At 35.8% G+C, this 19,975-nt stretch overlaps 2 protein-coding genes and 1 pseudogene across 2 annotated transcripts; 2 read left to right on the forward strand and 1 right to left on the reverse strand.

Moving 5' to 3' along the window:
• Nucleotides 1-4,208: 4,208 nt before the first annotated feature.
• Nucleotides 4,209-5,956, forward strand: tnni1b (troponin I type 1b (skeletal, slow)). The gene is made up of 4 exons (XM_033966956.2): nucleotides 4,209-4,334; nucleotides 4,401-4,490; nucleotides 5,562-5,738; nucleotides 5,842-5,956. The coding sequence occupies exons 1-4, from the start codon at nucleotides 4,209-4,211 to the stop codon at nucleotides 5,944-5,946; spliced, it is 498 nt and encodes a 165-aa protein (XP_033822847.2). The 3' UTR covers nucleotides 5,947-5,956.
• A 2,544-nt stretch (nucleotides 5,957-8,500) lies between these two features.
• On the forward strand, nucleotides 8,501-12,925 carry LOC117371306 (troponin T, cardiac muscle isoforms). The gene is given in 12 exon segments (XM_055221981.1): nucleotides 8,501-8,513; nucleotides 9,331-9,351; nucleotides 9,438-9,459; nucleotides 9,525-9,588; nucleotides 9,664-9,780; nucleotides 9,843-9,875; nucleotides 9,878-9,922; nucleotides 10,603-10,704; nucleotides 10,771-10,880; nucleotides 10,952-11,042; nucleotides 11,367-11,407; nucleotides 12,769-12,925. Coding segments are annotated over 8 exon segments (561 nt in total). The 5' UTR covers nucleotides 8,501-8,513; nucleotides 9,331-9,351; nucleotides 9,438-9,459; nucleotides 9,525-9,588; nucleotides 9,664-9,681; the 3' UTR covers nucleotides 12,809-12,925.
• Nucleotides 12,926-13,513: 588 nt separating this feature from the next.
• LOC117371649 (plakophilin-1-like) lies at nucleotides 13,514-19,359 on the reverse strand (annotated as a pseudogene).
• Nucleotides 19,360-19,975: the final 616 nt, after the last annotated feature.

Consider the following 19,975-nt stretch of genomic DNA (forward strand, 5'->3'; position numbering starts at 1 on the left):
CACGTTTGAATCTCCCCCCCAGTCTTTATGACAGAGCATCTCATAGTATACAGAAGACATTTTGTGCAATTTGATAATACAAATATTCCACTGCAAAGATGTATTAAATACTTAATCTAGTTACATGTCTGAGAATTACACATTTTGAAGCACGAAATATGTTACCTGGCTAGCCGGAACCACACCCATTGAATTTCAGGAATGACACAGACCTGTACGGTAATGAGGCCTTTGCATTCTCTGGGTTTTCCTTAAATACAGAAGATCTCAGTCCAGCTTCAGCCGATTTACTTCTCAGGTACAGTAGTTCTAACTTTAGTAGAATCTCATACACCGCTTCTTAGGGCCTAAATCCCTTTAACTCAAAAAAGAGTTTAAAATAAAAGCTATAGAACACTTAAACATTACAAAATACAAAAAGACATTAAAACAAAAAGAAAAAGAACTTAACTCAATTCTCCCCTCCACATGGTCCAGCCCATGACCACTCTCAAACCTTCAAAAATGGCCGCCATAGGGCACACCCCTCTGTGTCTGGACCATGTGGGAATTCAGGTAAGTAGATGGATGTATTAAACTAAAATGACAAAATATACCCAAATAAAATATCTTTAAAGTAACAGGTGTGTGTGGTGATTAAATGAAAGATAAACTAACCGAAAAACTAAACTAAACAAAGCCGGGATAGTTATGATTAGTTGGATTTTTATTTTTATTTATTTATTTTTTTTAAATAACCAAATGTGTAACAAAAACAAAATTATGGTGATATTAAAAGGGACAAAGGCCCATTTGTCACAGAGACAAACATTTGTTTGTCAAGAAAATATAGCAGAATAGAAAGAATTTTGGCCAAACTGTAGTTCAGTCTATATGTGCCACATCTTCCTGGAGACAGTCTGGCCCAGACCACACTTGCAGTTAATCCTACAGGCTGTATATACCGTGGAATTATAATCAGCTGCCATGGGCCAACACTGCAGTTCACAGCGTCATAAATCAAATCAGCCTGAGGGACTTAAGACACTGACTCAGCTCTAGCTTAGGACCTGTTCCCAAAAAATTGTAACACAAATACAAGACAAAAATATATTGTATTACTCTGTGCACCAGTGTCAATGTAATATACACATTACATGATTGAATGCAAGATAAAATAACGTGCTACCTATTTTTACAACACTGTAAAAATCAAGCTTATTATTAACCAATTGAATGGTAATAGAAGCAGGCCTGTCATGATAACACATTTTTGAAGTGAAATTTGGTTGAAGTAAATACAGATGATGAATGATAATAAAGAAATCAAATCATTAAACTGAATTATCCCCAGAAAAGTATTCTAAATGTGCAATATTGTTAAAAATCTGAGCTGCAATAAATAAATGACATAACGCAAAAGTTCAGTAGTTAGTTTGTATCTATAATGAGTCATAGAAGTTTGTAATCCAACCTTCTACAGCTCAAATCTCGTCATAATTCAGAAAATTAACAAGAAATTTCCAAATCCAGTGGTCCCTCGTTTATTGCGGGGGTTACATTTTAAAAATATAGGCAAAATCCGCAAAGTAGTCAGCTTTATTTTTTACAATATTATATATGTTTTAAGGCTTTAAAACTCCTCACCACACACTTTATGCACTTTTCTCAGACAGGCATGAATATTTTCTCACATTTCTCTCTTGTCTTGGCTGAACACATTTTGTACTGTACAGGAGACATGGCGCGAAGAAGACTGAATGACAATGGTCTACAGTCCCTTAGCCAATCAGGACGCAGAACACAATGCACATTAATACATTGTAAAAAAGCATACAAAATTGCACAAAAAAAAATCTGCAAAACGGCGAGACCGCAAAAGGTGAACTACGATATAGCGAGGGACAACTGTAGCACAAAGAAAACATACCACAATAAATATTGACTTGGAAAAATGACTGTTCCATCTGTCATGTATTGAACGATAAGTTTGTTTATCGTGACAGGCCTAAATAGAAGTTGATTTTGTGTAGGGTAAAGACATGTGACTTAAATAGATTGCAGTGTTGTCTGGGAGTAGAAATTGGAGACTGGCAGCATCACATGTTTGTGCAATTTGTCTATGTTTAGTTAGAGAGCTGAATGTATACTGGAAACTACATTCCTGCTTTAAAACCATGGCTTAACATTGTCTGTAGCTATTATCCTAATCAGTGCAAGGGGCCCTGTTGTCTCAAGGGAGTCCAGGCACCTCTAGAACTTTTCTACGTGCAGTTAGAGAAACAAATAAAACAAACAAATACACCAACAACAATGACGACAATGGCTTTGAGAATTTAATCTATGCAAAACTGATGAACTAGACTGAATGCATATGTAAGAATAGTCCTGTGTAATGATGTCAAAAAGACTGCATTATGAATTTTAGGTAGCCTGAAAGTCCCTTAACCGGATGTGACACATTCAGCAGCACAAAATCAACAGAAAACGGTGAGTGCCATTGGCATCCCTATCTGTGTGTGTGTGTGTTTCTATTTAGGTCTCCTTGTGATATAGAGGAGGGACAAAGGGAGCAGGGATAAATATTCCACTGTGATCTTCTCCTCATCATTGTATGGCCTGTCAGCATCTGAGGCATCCGCACCACGGTAAGCTCTGCCTCCATTCGCACTTAGTAGTTACGTAGCATGTAAAATAGTTTGACTAGAATTTAAGCTTGAGTAAATGTGACAAAATATATTGTGTGGTCACTGCAACTCTTTGTTAACAGTTTACAATAACTACACTTGTAATAGCCTTAATAAAACATACACAAAGACAAATTCATAATGATCAAAGTATTTCTTAAGAGTGATTCAGGCTTTGTAACTATCCTAATGCACCAATGCCTAGTGATTACTTACTAAGCCTGAATCAATCTTAATAAGCCGTTTTTTTCCTTATATGAATTAAGTCGTGTTCATGCTTTATCCAGGATAATTTAGGTGCAGAAATTATAGGGTGGTACAAATGATTTTTTTTCCGTGTAAGATTACTTCCAAACATGGCACGATTCCTATATTTCAATTAAGTTTTATATTGGATGCTTCCTTTTCTTTCATGGGGACTGGGGGACGAAGATGTGGAGAGTTGTTTGATAGACAATAGCATGAGATATTATAGGTTCATATCTATATCCATAATACTTCATTAAATCAATGTTTTATAAACTATTCACATGCAACATGCGAATCCTGCAACATATGGTATGCAAATGGTTACAACAAAAAACATGAAAAAAAAAAAGTATTTTTTCCAATTAATGCCATATCATCTGTGTCTGATCATGTGAAGTTATACCAGGCGAGCGCATTTCCGAGAAAAAGTGATGTGTGGCTCTATTTGTGTCTTCGGCAGTGGCTGGAGCAGAGTGGGTGAGACAGGGGTGAGTAGTGTGAGGTGGTGTGGTCCATTATCTCTATAGGCTAGCTGCCATGTTGGCCTGTGTTTGCTATTGCCTGTCTGCCATCACTTTGCCCTCTGGTAGACTGGGTTATCATCGCTGGAAGGTGAAAAGAAGACTCAAGTCCAACAGGATTGAGCAACAAAACAAGAGGTTCACCTTAGTGTACAGTTGTGAAATGTGTCTGTGGGACTAAAAATGTGTTTCTTAGTCTATGGATATATTTATTCTACAGTCACTCGACACAATGTATCCATTGTGGGTATGACAGGAAAGATGTCTGTATAATGGATCTAAAACTGACAGCTAATTGAGACTCTCTGGTGGATTAGGCCTTAGTGGTCCCCGCTGTCCACCACTTCAAAAGCCAAAAGGTTTTATTTTTGTCTTGCAGGAGACCTGTATAGCCAAGATGCCTGAGAAAGCGTAAGTGGATTGTCTTTCTGTTATTCTTTCCACTGAGCATCAGATATATAAAGGATCTAGCCACAAACTTAATTAAAGCAATATTTTTTGTAGACATTTGACAATAACTAAAACACACTAACTTTTGTTTTTATTTAATTCTTTATTCCCACAGACCAGAGGTAGGTTTTTATATTATGTATATTATTAAAATATTAGGAATGTACAACTAAGTAATTAAAATGTCTTATTTGCAGAAATCCAAAATTTCTGCATCCCGTAAGCTCATGCTGAAGGTGGGTGCTTGTGGACAGTGGCTGACCGCAGAGCTGTAGTAAATCTGGTCATCATAATGTGTCTACCTTCTGCATTATAGAGCTTGATGGTGCTAAAAGCCAAAGAGGAGCTGGAGCAGGAGCTACTGGAAAAAGAGGAACAAAAGGCCAGATATCTGGATGAAAAGGCTCCTCCCATACAAACCAACAGCATGTCCCTGCAGGAACTCAAGGTACTGCGTGTTTCCTGGAGTCATTCATAATAATACTTTTGCAGCTCAGTTTTCACTCTGTCTTAGGCCCTGTGTGAAGAGCTGCACACCAAAATTGATGTAGTAGACGAGGAGCGGTATGACATTGAAGCCAAGGTTTTGCACAACACCAGAGAGGTAAGTGTGACCCTGACCAAAAAAACTTAGAAATGACTAAATAGAGGAGAGGGATAATGAAAGATAGTATTTGTAAATATATATATATATATATATATATATATATATATATATATATATATATATATATATATATATATATATATATATATATATATATATATATATTATATATATATATATATATATATATATATATATATATATATATATATATATATATATATATATATATATGTATATATTTACAAATACTATCTTTACATTCACTTCGTACTATATATATATATATATATATATATATATATATATATATATATATATGTATATATATATATATATATATATATATATATATATATATATATATATATATATATATATATATATATATATATATATATATATATATATATATATATATATATATATATATATATATAATATATATATATATATATATATATATATATATATATATATATATATATATATATATATATATATATATATATATATATATATATATATATATATATATATATATATATATATATATATATATATATATATATATATATATATATATATATATATATAGTACGAAGTGAAATGTAAAAATCGTTTGCCATTCATTTAGCCTAGCTCAGGGGTGTCCAAACTTTCCTCATTAAGGGCCACATATAAAAACATAGACAAAGCTGAGGGCCGATTGAGGGCCATAGACTCGTCGCGAACACAGTGAATACTTCAAATTTGTGTTATTATTACAAGTTAGACTGAACCACTAGATCTTTATTCATGCTCACATCCACAGTGGGACACATTAAATATTTGATATGGGTGTGTTAAAGTCGATTTTCAGAAAAATACAGTAAAAAGTACTGTTTAAGGTCATATGGGCCAATTCACCTGGAAGCTTGAGGGCCAAGAAAAATAGGTCTGAGGGCCGCATTTGGCCCCCGGGCCACAGTTTGGGCATGCCTGGCCTAGCTTGTCAGAAATAGCCAAGACAGTCTTGTGTACAAGCAGGAGGATAAAGCAGTAAACATAGTGGTGTCTTTCTTTCAGATCAAAGACCTGAATATCAAGGTGCTGGACCTGCGAGGGAAGTTTAAGAGGCCAAACCTGAGGAGAGTGAGGGTCTCAGCTGATGCCATTTTGCGCTCCTTACTGGGGTCGAAACACAAAGTCTCCTTGGATCTCCGAGCAAATCTGAAATCTGTAAAGAAAGAAGACACAGAGAAGGTGTGTTTACGTACAAATATAGATCAACTACAGTTTAAAGAGCTAATGTTCAGTAGCTTTGGTGGCATAGCTTATACATGAAGCTCTGTGTATGTCTTCAAAGGAGAAAACTGTGGAGGTTAGCGACTGGAGGAAGAATGTGGAGGCCATGTCTGGCATGGAGGGCCGCAAGAAGATGTTTGATGCAGCAAAGGGAGCCAACCAATAAAGATGTTTTTAAAAAATTAATTTAAAAAAACCCTACAGACCTTAATAATACCATAAACAGAGCAAAATCTATTAGAGAACAAATACTACCAATTCCTGATAATGGTTTTACTGAATCCACCTTAAACCTTTGCATTTGCATTTAATGGTGGTGTGATTATTCTCATGGCAAAATAAATATATGTGTGTCATCATTCTCTTGCTTCTTTAAATAACAAAACGAAGGCTTGTCTTCTTGTTTACTGTTATTTTTCAGTAACATACATACATAGATACATACTGTACAATAAATATGGAATAAAAATATGTAATACCCATCTGATCTGATTTAAAACACACACTTTAAGTTGCTATGTTTCTGCTTCCACAAGATGGCAGTGTGGTCTCACACATAGGTTAACTCCTTCTTAGAGGAACTTAGAACGAAAACTACTTGTTAAAAGTGAGAATATAGTGACAGTGAATATAAAACCACCAAAGGGTCATTAGAATTGTTGCATGTGTCTGTAGATCCTTGACATAACTGGGTTAGTAAATGTGGAGACAGTAGCAATGGCAATGGGTAGGTGAAATCGTAGTAATCAGACAGCTCCTAGAAGTATTATCTACTTGTGATAATATTGCTTTTCATAGATATGTCATACTCAACGTATCGCTTTGGGTCTGTTGTCTTTCAAAAGAATGGGTTCAATGATTAACCTGAAGCTATTTGGATTTGCTTTTGGCTCACTGTCCTTTGCCAGAAAAACTGAACTTTCTTCAGTCCTTGTCAGTTCACCTGTAAACACACATCAAGATTTTGTGGTTTAAATAAGAAAGGAGACAAAAGCCATAGACTTACAACAGAAGAGAAATCATTGACATCTATTGAGACCCTTCCCAACCCTTCACAACTATTTTTTAATTAAAAAAAAAATATTATTATTATTATTATTATTATTATTATTATTATTATTATTATTATTATTATTATTATTATTATTATTATTATTATTATTATTATTATTATTATTATTATTATTATTATTATTATTATGCAATGAGTAAGGTTGTGAGTCAGAGCACTGGGAAGTTCCTGTTAAAACCATACTCCTGGTTTGGGGTCACCAAATGTCAGTAAACAGCAGACATATCAAAAGAACTGGCATAGCCATAAAGGTAATTGGTGATGGCATGTTGGTACATGTGAGGCTTAGATTAAAGACATAAAATGGCTTCAGAAGAGAAGGATTTTCTGCTGGAAGAGAGTGGTGAGAGCTGATGGACTGCCGCATAATATATGAGGAATAAAACATGTTACATCAACATATTTAAAATGAAATATGATTATATAAATGTAAATCAAAAATTGTCACACAGTTTTCAAAAACGGTTTAACATTATATAATGGATAATACAAGTCTTCTGATTAGAGAATATATCTTTGTTGCTCATTGATCCAATGTGCCATCTGTTTGCAGGTATGTACCCACCCATTGTAGACATGGGCAGAGTGTCGCCATGTGATCTGCTGCTGGGTTTAAAAGCTTATGGCCAGCACAGAAGGACACAGTATACAATCGCACATTGAAGCTCATTTCAACACAACTCAGTCCCAGTAAGTTGATTCAGTTTTATGTTAAATTCTTTCAAACTTGTCAATTGGACTATCTCCTAAATTTACCAGGGCAGGTGCTGCAGCATGTCTGACACAGAGGAAGCTGCCAATGAGTGAGTATATTTTAAATAACTTAAAATCATTATGTAACAGACATGAAAAATGCAATGTGCGCTGTGCTTAATTTCTTTCAGGGGGCAACGTAAGTTATCTAAACCCAAAAAGAAACAATTGGTAAAAAATAAATATTGCATGTCATGGAAACATCAAAGTGTTTTTGGAAGAGTGCAATTGTAATTATTTGATGTGATTTGAACTTCTGTCCTGTGTGAACATGAGGATAACACCAGTATTTTACTGTAAAACCAATATGCACTTGAGCTCAGTTGTATGTTTCTGTCACTTTTGTTACTTGATTGCAGACTTGATCTCTCCATTATGACATTCTTAACGCCACACATGTGTTAATCTCCATAGCAGTGCGGCCTGTATTTTTGGTGCCACTGTAGAAGCAGCTGAAGTCCTTGAGCTGCTCTGTTAACGTGACCTTTGACCCCTTGGTGGGTCCCCTGTGCTCCTGCATGGAGATATCTCTTTATGTACTCACATTCCCGTGGATCTGTCTGTTCACTCCATGAGGTCAAGAGCTCAACATCTGAATGAGAAAGAGTCATCTCTATTTTTGTCTCTTTATGGGTTGGCCTGCTATGGCTGCTAAACAACGTTGAGAAAGCACCTGTCTTTCAGCACACAGAGCTGGAGATTCATGTAGGTCAGCCAGTGTTCTCTATAGAGGACCTCAAGGAACAAAGCAGCACCAGCACAATGCACACTTTCATTTTTATGGTCGTCTAAACGCTGGCTGGCTTACTTTCGCTGGAGTGGTGAGAGGGCTTGGATTACACTCTGGAAAGAGGGGTCTTTGACCAGGAAAGGTGGTGTCACTTTCCCCCAGAGACTCCATTGCCAAGGTGGGAACCAAATCTACACCAATTTCAACTGTGCAGATAGTGAGAAAGAAGTAAAAAAAATCTCTGTAAATTATTTTTCCTATAAGATGTTTTTCTAAGGCATGTGGACACAATATCATCATCATTTCTTTGGTTGAAAAGTGGCAGAAATATACAAGCAGAATTGTGACTGGCTGTGTGATGTGCTGCTTCTAACTCTACTACTTTGCACAGAAGAGGAGCAGGTGGAGGAGGAGGAAGGTGAGGAAGAGGAGTTAGAAGGTAGTACAGCTTGAGTTGATGTGGTTTGCAGACAGCTGTTAAAGAATCAGCTGTCTGCAAAATACAGCAGGGATGCAACAATACTCAATGTAATATCGAACACAACTGAGTACATTCATGACGATACTCCAGTGTGTTAATCATTCTAAACTTTTCCAGATACATAATAAAAAATGGCTTTATAAAGGCCTAACTGTGCTATGAATGGACACAGAATAGGTGCGTAAAAGGTCATCTTTGCTGATAATAATAACAATTCTATAAACATTTATAGAAAACATTTGTTTTTGTTTTTCTGAGGCCTAAAACATATCCATATTGTATCAATATCAATACTGAAACCCATGTATCCAGATACATATTGAATTGTGAGAAAACTGCATTGTTGTATCCCTATTATACAGTTTTGCAATTATTAACTATGAACTACTTGTTGTTGTTGAAGATTCTGATACCATGTATAGTTCTTAATAATTAATGACCATAAATCACTTTTTTATGTTTAAATAAACAAATAATTGTTTGTAAATATACTTTCCCTTTGTCCCTTCACCAGATGCAGAAGAAGACAATGAAGGTAACTAAGAATCATTAACTATACTGAAAACATATTTTTGCGGAGCTGTTTCTCACACGGTTTGTTTATCTTTCCAAAATTTGTAGAAGAAGCCAAACGCAAATCAAAGTAAGACAAAGTAAGTTTCTAACATAATAACTTGCTTACTAACCTATACTCTTGTTATTACTTAGGCCTAGTTTTGTACCTGGCCTGGCACCACCAAAGATCCCAGATGGAGAAAAAGTGGACTTTGATGTAAGAACAACTTATTCCAATAAGTTGTAAAAATCCTGTTACAAAATGCATTAAGTGAGATTTGTGTAAATGCAGGACATTCACAGAAAACGAATGGAGAAAGACCTGACAGAGCTGCAAAGTCTGATTGAGGCTCACTTTGACAAAAGAAAGAAGGAGGAAGAGGAGCTGCTGAACCTCACTGACCGAATTGTATGTGACCACTGGGGTTTGTGTATTATTCGTTAAAACTGGCCATACATTGTTATTGTTAGGAGAAACGCAGGTCGGAACGAGCAGAACAAATTGAAGATCAGAGCAGAGAGAGGAAAAGGAACGACAGAACAAAATGGCGGTATGTTGGTGTGTTATTTCATTTGAAAATAGTGATTCTATGATCAAAGTCCATGCAGCTGTCAATGGGCTTCAGTGTGTGTCAAGCACAAGTACAGACTTCTGCGAAATAGTATAATGTTATGTGACCTTTGCATGTTTTCTCAGCTGATCTAAGGCTAGGAAATATCACAAAATGTTTTCTTTTTTTCCCTCATATTGATTGATCAAATTTTTGTATGTAATCTAATTTTGTCATATTATAATCAAATAAAAATGTCTTTCAATATTAATTTCCTGAGCATAAACAATACAGGCTTTTAATCATTCTCTCAAACTCTCTTCTCAAACTCTACTCTACTTACAGACGATGGGCTGTGGACCTAATAATGTCCGAGCTGATCATTGATTAAATGATGACTGAATCAATCTTAATTAAAATTTCACATCAAACCCTAAGTTGAACAACAAAAAGAAATATATTATTTGAACTTTTAAATGCTCCTAGTGAACAAATGTGTATTTATATTGTATACAACATATGCATGGGCCTGGTATTCATCTAAAATAAATGGGGGAAGGTGACTTAATTAACTTAACAATGAATCAAAAATATTTATTATGGAATGAAGTGGGTAGTTGTCCATCTGTTTTGTGTATATAGCAGAGATTACACAAACATATTCAATGTTAATATAATAGGAAGAAAAGGCCAGAAAAGAAGAAGAAGAAGCAAAGAAAAAAGCTGATGACGACGCCAGGAAAAAGCTCATTCTAAGCAACTTGAGTTTCACTGGATACAAGGTTTATAATTATTTAAAATGGAAACATTTATTTTATCAGGGCCCATTGTAAAATGTATTTTTTTAGCAGGCACAAAATGGAACCAAACGACAAACCGAGCGGGAGAAGAAAAAGAAAATTTTAAGTGACAGGCGCAAAGAGTTAAACATTGACCACCTCAAAGAAGACAAACTCAAGTAATATATTGTTAATTTCTTAAAACATGGGGATTCTGCACAACGTCCTTATTACTACTGACTCTACACAGGGACAAAGCCAAGGAACTGTGGGAGCGCCTGCGCCAACTAGAGGCTGAAAAATATGAACTGCAATACAAGCACACGAAACAAAAATATGAGGTAAAATAAATAGGGAAAATATAATATACAATGGAGCGATATGAACTTATATGGTAAAGGATAGAGACAGAAATACAGTTACATGCACGTATGGATGTATGCACTCTTCTCACAAACATAAAAGTTTTTTTGGTGCAATATGTGTTATAAAACAGCATTTCTTAGGATGTAGTTTAATCATTTTCAAGTGACCTAAAAAGTGGACATATGTATTAGATCAATAGTTAGACGTTAACATAATAAATTACAATGTTTGCTTTGATATACAACTGTCTAAACTATATTAGGCAGAATTTTATGGCTCCCATATGTGTTTCTCCACAGGTCACTGTACTGAGGAACCGTGTCAGTGATCATCAAAAAATGTAAGTCAAACTCTGTATCGCAGAACAACATAAACTATATATAAAACTATAAACTATAAACTATGGAGATCATGTTGTTAAAGTCGTTATCTAAAATAGAACAATGACAACCTCTGTCCTCACATAAACTTCAGGTTTGTGTCTCTGTCTGAGCCTCAACTGTTTTCAGTTTAAAGTGGAATGAGATGCAGCTGTTGGCATCAGCTGGCTGATAACTCACTGTTTAGAGTGTTAGATAGTACCGGTAAAAAACATAAAACCAGCGGTGTTTAGGCCAAGATGAGTGTTTGCTGTTTTGTCTCTATGGAGAGGTGAGCAATGTAATGGTGCCATAAACAGCTCTTTGCCCTCATAACTCATCTGTGACATCAGTCTGAATCTCTACTGTTGACACATGGTTTCCTGTATTGCCACAAATGCTCAACCATAACCACGCCATAATTTGAAACCTCAATTAATATATAAATTCACATAAATAGCCACTCTCCTATTAAGTCACCTTGGCACAATCGGTTGTGAATTAAAAGGTCTGATGTGGTCAAGATCTCGGCAGCAACAGTGGATAAAGATAGCAGCGGGGTCTTTGTTTGCAAATCCCACTAACAGTAGATAGGTATGATCAGGCTTCAGAGGCTCTAGTCTCTGGGGGCAACAATAGCAGCCGCACTTTTATATCATCAGGTTTTGTGTTTCCCCATAGGACTAATCTGTCTTTTTAAGCTACTGAAGAGCAAAGTTAATTTTAGAGTCAAACTAATTACAGTTCGATTGTTAAATTCACTTACATAGGCTAAACATAATTCACTCTACTTTAAAATATATATTTTATTTCATATAAAATATCTAAATACAATGAAAGCATGATTAGCAATGTTAATCTTTGAGCACTTAAAAATAAATGTTTCCCAGTAATTTTATCCTTATAGTTTTAACCTGGCTTGAATCTATTGAGAACTTCCAGTACCAGCAGGCAGCCTATGTAATCTTGGTTAATAGCTTTGGCTAGTAAGTAATGATATGTACACTAATATGAAACAATATGATACAGTTGTAACCTCGCATGTTTATAGGGATTACTAGGTTACAGGATTACCAGGTTACAGATATTAAAGTAAGGTATGCTGTTGCATAAACTAGGAGGCGTAAATCAGTAAAATGGGTGTAGTCAGAAAGCTATTATCAGATTCAAAATTAACAAAAGAGTATGTAAGTATGAGGTGTTGGGCTGAACAGACTGTAGGAAAAAAGCAAAAGTTAATATTTAATACATGCGCATATACATAGATAATAATCTTACATAAAACAAATGTATTTTGCAGTTTAAATTGTTACAAATCAATTCACTATCCGTCTATTTCCAGCTCTAAGGGAGGACGGAGCAAACGTGGCCTCAGGAAGTAACTGTCATCTGCAGCGGGAAACTGTCTGACATGCATGAGTGTAAAAGATTAATTGTAATGGTTTGTTAATACTTGAAACAGAAAACCTACCACAGCTACTCTATATGATGTTTCAAATGAATTATATTAAGTCTGAATAACATATTATAAATAGGTAAGACTGACGACTGTGCTTTTTTTTGTCTTGAATGGACTATACTGTTGTTACAGAAATAAAAACATTAATTTGGTGGAATCGTTTTTTTGCAGAGTGGGATGGCCTTGAGAGAAAGTATGAGCAAGCCACACCTTTTAAAGCTTGATAGATACTAAACTTAAACAAATACAGTTGTAACTGGCAAATTGAGGTCACTGTAACAGGGCTGTAAAAACAGACTCTTAATGCAGAGTTAAAAGAGATAAATAAAAGGCAGCAAAATCAGTCAGAATTATAGGAATTAGAATTACAGAATTACACTTGAATGACCTTGTCACAAATATGATGATTTATAGTAATTCAAGTTTAAATATGTGAAATATGTAAAATTAACATTACTGAAAAAAGACAGAAACTGTTACATTATTTAACCAAATATTTAATACATCATAATTATATCCCATTTTTACAGTGATTCTCAAAAAACAATATCTACATTTGCTTAAATACTCAAAATAATTACAATCATTCATCTAAATTAGCAAATGCTTTCACAAACTAAAATACCGGTTAAATTTTACCAATGTTATTACAAATAAGTGAAAAATATCTGCTGAAGTACAACATTCTGCAAGCATTTCTAAAATCAGATCTGGACAGACAATTTATTCCTGGATTTTTATTCAACAACTTGAACTGACTTGTGGACTGCTGTGGTGACATCATTCACAAAAGATGATTTATTCATGCCAAGCTGTTGAGAAAATAAGAAACAAATGTTTTGTTTACATGAAACTTTATAGAACATTGCAGTATTCTGGCATGCCCATCATGCCCAACATTTGGTGAATATTTAAATCAAATATTTGATGATATATTCTCTGCCATATCAGCCATATCACTTGACCATCTTATTTGCCTGCCTTGGGCCCTTTGTGAAGACCTTGCCAATCCCACAAACTTTCGCCTCAAGTTTCTCACAAATAGTTCACAAGGCGTAGGCTGAACAGAGAAGCCCACACCCCTAATCCTGACAGCTCTTGGCACTCATGCTTTAATCTCTACTTACCTTTTTCAGATAGCTTTGCGTGTCTTTTTCGGACCACAAGTTGTAGAGGACTAGGGAGGCTGCTTTGCTAGACTTGGGAAGAGTAGCTATTGAAAAAACAAAAAGCAAACGTTTTTAGGTCTTATAATAAAATAAAAAAAAAGGGTGTGAGCAAAAGGCTGATAATTCCCCATGAGTCATCGGTATTAGCATTCAGTGTGACTAATTAAGATCTGTTCATAATAAATGCAGATTCAAGCACTTTCTGCTAGCACTAACCTGTTCTGGCTGAGATCTCGTAGGGACTTAATGAGATCCTTGTTTAGCAGGTGCTTGCTCATCTCTGGGTCCTTGATGAAGAGACAGTTGGCTGCCTGGCAGGCCATAGCAAGAGTATCGTCTGATTCATTTCCTTCCTTTGTGCCGGCGCTGATTATATCCACCAGCTCCGCAAGGCTTTACGGGCTTCAGTAACAAGGCAAGCCAAAGCCACATGCTGTTATAAACACATGCAAACACTTCACTGCTTTACCATGACTGCCTAAATCAAAATGTTTTCAATTTAAAAAGCCAATTAAACAAAAAGCTGATTATTGCGTAAGCAGTGGATGTACTGACCTAGAGCACTGTGCAGGCTTGGGTTTCCCGGGTGAGGTTTCGCACTAAGCCATTACGTTCCTTTGCAAGTTCACTTTAATTGGATTTTAATAGAGGGCCAATGACTTGCAGTCCATTCAGGCTTGTTCACAATAGTATGACTCATTACACTGGACACCTGCATGCAAAAAGCATCAATGCAAACAACAAAAAACATTACATAGGATTTTAGCTTTTATTCTTACAATGCCTTCATGTAAGTGAGATTCTGTAGAGCTCCACAACACGCCTCTTGTGTTTCTTCTTTCTGACTTGACCGTAAGCAAAGTCAGGTAGCTCTGCAAAGTTTTGGAGTGAAGCAACAATCCTGCTCCACTGGGATGTGGGTCCTCTATGGCCGGAGTCAAATAACGCTAAAAACATCCAAACAATTGGTAGACGATTACATGCTCTTACATAGTCTGTGAAAGCTATGCATGCTAAGCAAACTTTGCATCAAACTGCTAATGGCTGTTTAATGCATCTGAAGTCTGAACCAACATACTATAAATAGAAGACTGACAACTATATATAATATATTTTTTGTCTTGAGTAGAGTATACAATGTTAAAGAATTAAAAATATAAATTTGGGGAAATGTTTTGTTTTATTTTTGTTTGTTGTTTTTTACAGAGTGCCTTGAGAGAAAGTATGAAAAAGCCACGCCTTTTGCTGCATGACAGATACTGAGACATTGTGGCTGCCAGACTGAGGTCACTGTAACAGTGTTCAAGAAAGAGAGCCTACTACATAGTTAAATGAAGACAAATTATTATGGCAGTTCATTTTACTTGAATAGCATTATACTTGAAATGAAGAAATGTGAATATGAATATAATATATAAATGAAAGAATATATATGTATATATTATAGTTTTCTTGCAGTGCTTAACGCTGCAACCTTTGATATACACTATGATAATTCTAGCACCTGAAAAACCACAATCTAAAACCAAGTCATACTTAGCAAGTTGCATGTGTTGCCTCTAGACTTTGTAGACTTTTGTAATAGGAGTTTTCATTAGGTTTCATTTGATGACTACATGTTTCACATTTCCCTAGCTTTGCATAATTAATGACACTATCTGTGGTATGGCCTACCTCGTGCTCATGGTGCCTTGTTTTGTGAACTAAAACAGCTAATGGGTACCCACGTCTCCTGGTTGTTTTTCCCCGTGTTGAATTTTTGGACAAAGCCGTGATCCTTGTGAAGGAGGGCTGGAGCTTCAGCCTCCAGCTGGAAGGTCAGGTTGTGCAAGGTGCACACACAGTTGTCTACAGACTGTTGAGAACACATATACAAGATCAGGTCAGCTAACATAAGTGCACAATATGAACATTTGAATATAAACCCTTACAATGAACAATAGTTTCATTATTCCGTTTTTAGAGTCTCAACTTTACCAAACACACCATTTGACAATTTTGTGACCCATACTGACTTGACTAAAATTGTGATGTCAAACAGACTAGCTTCTCTGAGATATGTCAGTTTTTTATGTTTACGCTTCAGACAAACAGTGACAGGGTCAGCAGAAATGACTGGATCAGAGATGAGCAGATAAAGCCGATGAACCAGTGCCCAAAGTAAACCCAAGCCCTCTGCTGTTTACCTTCTCATCTGGCTTGCCGGCTTCAATGCAGTCTTTACATAACTAACTAACGGAGTCAACCAGACCGCGGCATTTCTCATTGTCTGTCGATAGCCTCCTGCTTTGTGCTACTCAGGTTCCTGAAAATATATTAAGTAGGCAATGTTATTATTACATTACTACACTTGGCATGGTGTTACAAAGCTTTACAATTCAAGTATAAACATAATGTACATAACATTGTTTACCTCATGCACTCTGTCGCATGGAGAAAGACCTCTGGGTCAATATTGTTCCCATAGTTGTGTAAGGCAGAACGACACGCTCCATTATAACAGCAAAGCGTTTTTCAACAAGTCTGGCTTGAGGCTGTCTGCTTGATGACAAATTCCACAAAAGACCTGAGCAGAAATCACATATGTTAGCAGCTCATCAATCAAATATCACTTTAAAAACACCTTAAACACCAATAAAACTTCTGATTCTGATTCTTTTATGTGTGAAAAAGAATCAGAATCAGAAGACTTTTATTGCCGATCGTTTTTGAACACAGTTCACAAACTAGGAACTTACTTCCGTGGTAAAGTGCAACATAATACACACTGAATAAATACAATATACAAAGGGGCAAAAGTAATTTTTTGTGAAAGTGAAGTGAAAGATAATTACTTAAAATAAGCCCTAAAACAATAGAAAGTTGGCAAACGGTGCGCTGTGAGCTGTTTTTGCATCTCCGTGGAGTGAGTCTCTTGCAGCAGAGCCACAGTTTCAGTGATGCCATTGCAGTGCTGGATTTCCTCTTTGGCTTTAATGTTTTTAAAGGATAGATTTCGCAGAGCCGCAGAAGCTGTCTGACTCCACCGCCGGAGTTGGGACTGCGTAGCAAAGCTATCAGTGGGAGGGATGCCATTGTACTTCAGCACCTTCACAAACAAAACACTGTTAATGCTATGACTAATTCAAATCTTCATTTAGGTTGATTGCTATATCAAATATTTATAAAATCAGCTAATATTTACAGTACACAACTAAACTCAATATTAACAACAATGTGTGCCCAATAACTAATGAATGAACTATGATTCAATTTTACAGATGTAAAGATTATTGATTGTGATTTATTCATGTCACAATATAATTCATCGGAACTAAAAAAATAATAGTGTGCAAATTTCAGAAGCATTAAGAAATTTCAACTCAAAACATTGTTCCAAACAGATAACCTTAGTGTTTAAGAGCTGTTTTACCTGGTCGTTTATGGCACAGTAAGTTTATAATTCTGAAAGTTTGATTTTAAAGGCTGTTCACATACTAAAAGAATGGTGATCAATTATTAGATAGTTAAAATTAAACAAAAACGAGAATTTCAAGGTCTGGTGTCAAAAATGTGATATTTCTTCTCAGAATAATCATAACACTAATATTTGATATTACCATATTGACATCCCTTACTATCACAATAAACAAACACATTGAACTACATATTCAAATTCACCTCTTCTTTCGCATTGTCGTCCATGTAAGCGTTATGTTGTATGTATGATGCTCCACAATGCTGAATGTGTCTTCCACCTTTGAAAGATATTCCAGCTGCTTGCTTCATGGTAATTGCTACTGCACCACTGTTTTCATTTGACCTATGTGAAATTAATGCAATTTCAAACATCTATTCAAACCAGTCTTAACAAAAATAGAAATATATACATGTAAATTCCATTCATTCACTTACACAAACTCTTCCTTTTTCTTTGTTACGGTTACTGGATTGGAAGTGAAGGTTTTGGAACGTTTTTGAACTGACAGTGGTGCGTATGACTTGCTTGCTTGACTTGGTTTTAACAGTGCCATTGACATGTGAAGGCTGAGGCTGACGAGAGGTCCTGGGTGGCCGGTAGGTGCTCTTGTGAGATTGGTAATCTTTGAGGTGAAGTGGATCTCTTGGCTGAAATCCAGCTGCCTTGCCAGACCTGGTTCACTCCGGACTGGTGTTGGCTTTACCTACTGTCCATAGAGCCATGGGTGCGTAAGTCCCATACTGATAGAAGGAGATCCGTATTTCTTTTTACGTTGGAGCTTTTAAGACTGTTCAGAAGATTTCCAGTTTATAGTTCCCAGAATAGTTTATCCTGAAATAAGACACAATTGGACTGCACATAAGCAAATCAAAATGTCAAATATTTCTGTCTGTAATAATTATTTTAAAGAATAACACTGAAAAGTTGATAAAACACAAATAAAGAGTAATTATAATAATAATAATAATAATAATAATAAAACAGACTTACAACTGGAGAAATGCCATTTCCAGTAAACACATTCCCATTCATATAGACAGATGCCGTCGACCTCACTGAATCCACAGAGTCATATATGGGCTCTAGAACGAAAAGAGACATCAGCTGTTATAATCTGCACAAAACATACTTCTTGTAACCAATGATTTATGACACAGATAAAAGACAAAACAGTTGTGAACACAGCTCCTATGGCAAACTGCCCAATGATTTATGAGTACATATATTTAAGGCCATTCTAGAAGTGGTGTTAAAACAAACACATAACCTTGTCAACAATCGTGTGATACAATAATAAAACAACAATTTGAATCTTCTACCAAGTTTATCTTCTATTATCAACTTTTACATTGGATGATTTAAATCAATCTCTTATCTGTTTATTTAGGTTCTAAAGTTTTACCTTTCCAACGATAATAAATTAAGTTTCTATGGCTTACAAACAGTAAAATTAGCTGTCACAGGCTTGGCTTTCCCACACAAATGCATGCACAAATAAGAGTCCGCAGTCAAACGAGGCCAATCGAACCCTGGTGTGCAGCTCTTACCCGTGGGAGATAAAGAGGTAGATCCACTTCTTACACTCGCGTGTCTCGACTTGGATCTACGCACTTTTTGCACTTGTTCCAGGACGCGCTGTTGCCCTGAGCGGTACTGGTTTACCGACGGCAGGGCGAGCGAAGTGTCCTCCACGTTTTCGATGGCCATGACGGACTTCAGCGGGTCTAGGGTAGTCATTTTCACTGAGAGCGTGTGAGTTTGATGCGGAGACTTTAACGAGAGGCAGTGCAGGAAAACGTTGGGCGCAGAGTGGGGTGATAAAAACGCACCTTGCCCTGCCCTGCGTCTGTGGCCGCACCCAGCTCAGTGTCAGCTGCTGAGCTTTGTCTGCCTACTACACACACCTACACTATGATCTACACACGCGCGCGTGCGCGCACACACAAACGCAACCCATAGACTGCATAATAGAAGAAATAGAATGTATATATACAGTAGATGGTACAACCTCTCACAGGCATAAGTCATGGCAGGGATTGATACAGAATTAGTGGGCTATTATAACATTAACATTAGAAATGTAACTTTTTACAAAATGTATGCTGATGATAGAGCCTAATAGCACAGATGAACACTGACGGTATAAAAGGAACACATGTAGGCCTATTAGTAGCCAATGTTTTTCAATCTGTAAATCAGACCTAACTCTATGCAAATATAGTAGACTACAAGAACACATATATTGGAAATATATATATATATATATATATATATATATATATATCTATATATATATATATATATATATATATATATATATATTTTTTTTTTTTTTTTTTTTTTTTTTTTACCTATATTGCGTTTTGGGCTTCAATATATCAACAAAAGTGTAAATTTCAGGTAATTGTAATATTGTCAGTTCAGTTCGGCAATCATGTGTAAAAATACTTATTAACTTTAA

The sequence above is a fragment of the Periophthalmus magnuspinnatus genome, chromosome 5 (genome assembly GCF_009829125.3).
Source record: "Periophthalmus magnuspinnatus isolate fPerMag1 chromosome 5, fPerMag1.2.pri, whole genome shotgun sequence".
Lineage (NCBI taxonomy): Eukaryota > Metazoa > Chordata > Actinopteri > Gobiiformes > Gobiidae > Periophthalmus > Periophthalmus magnuspinnatus.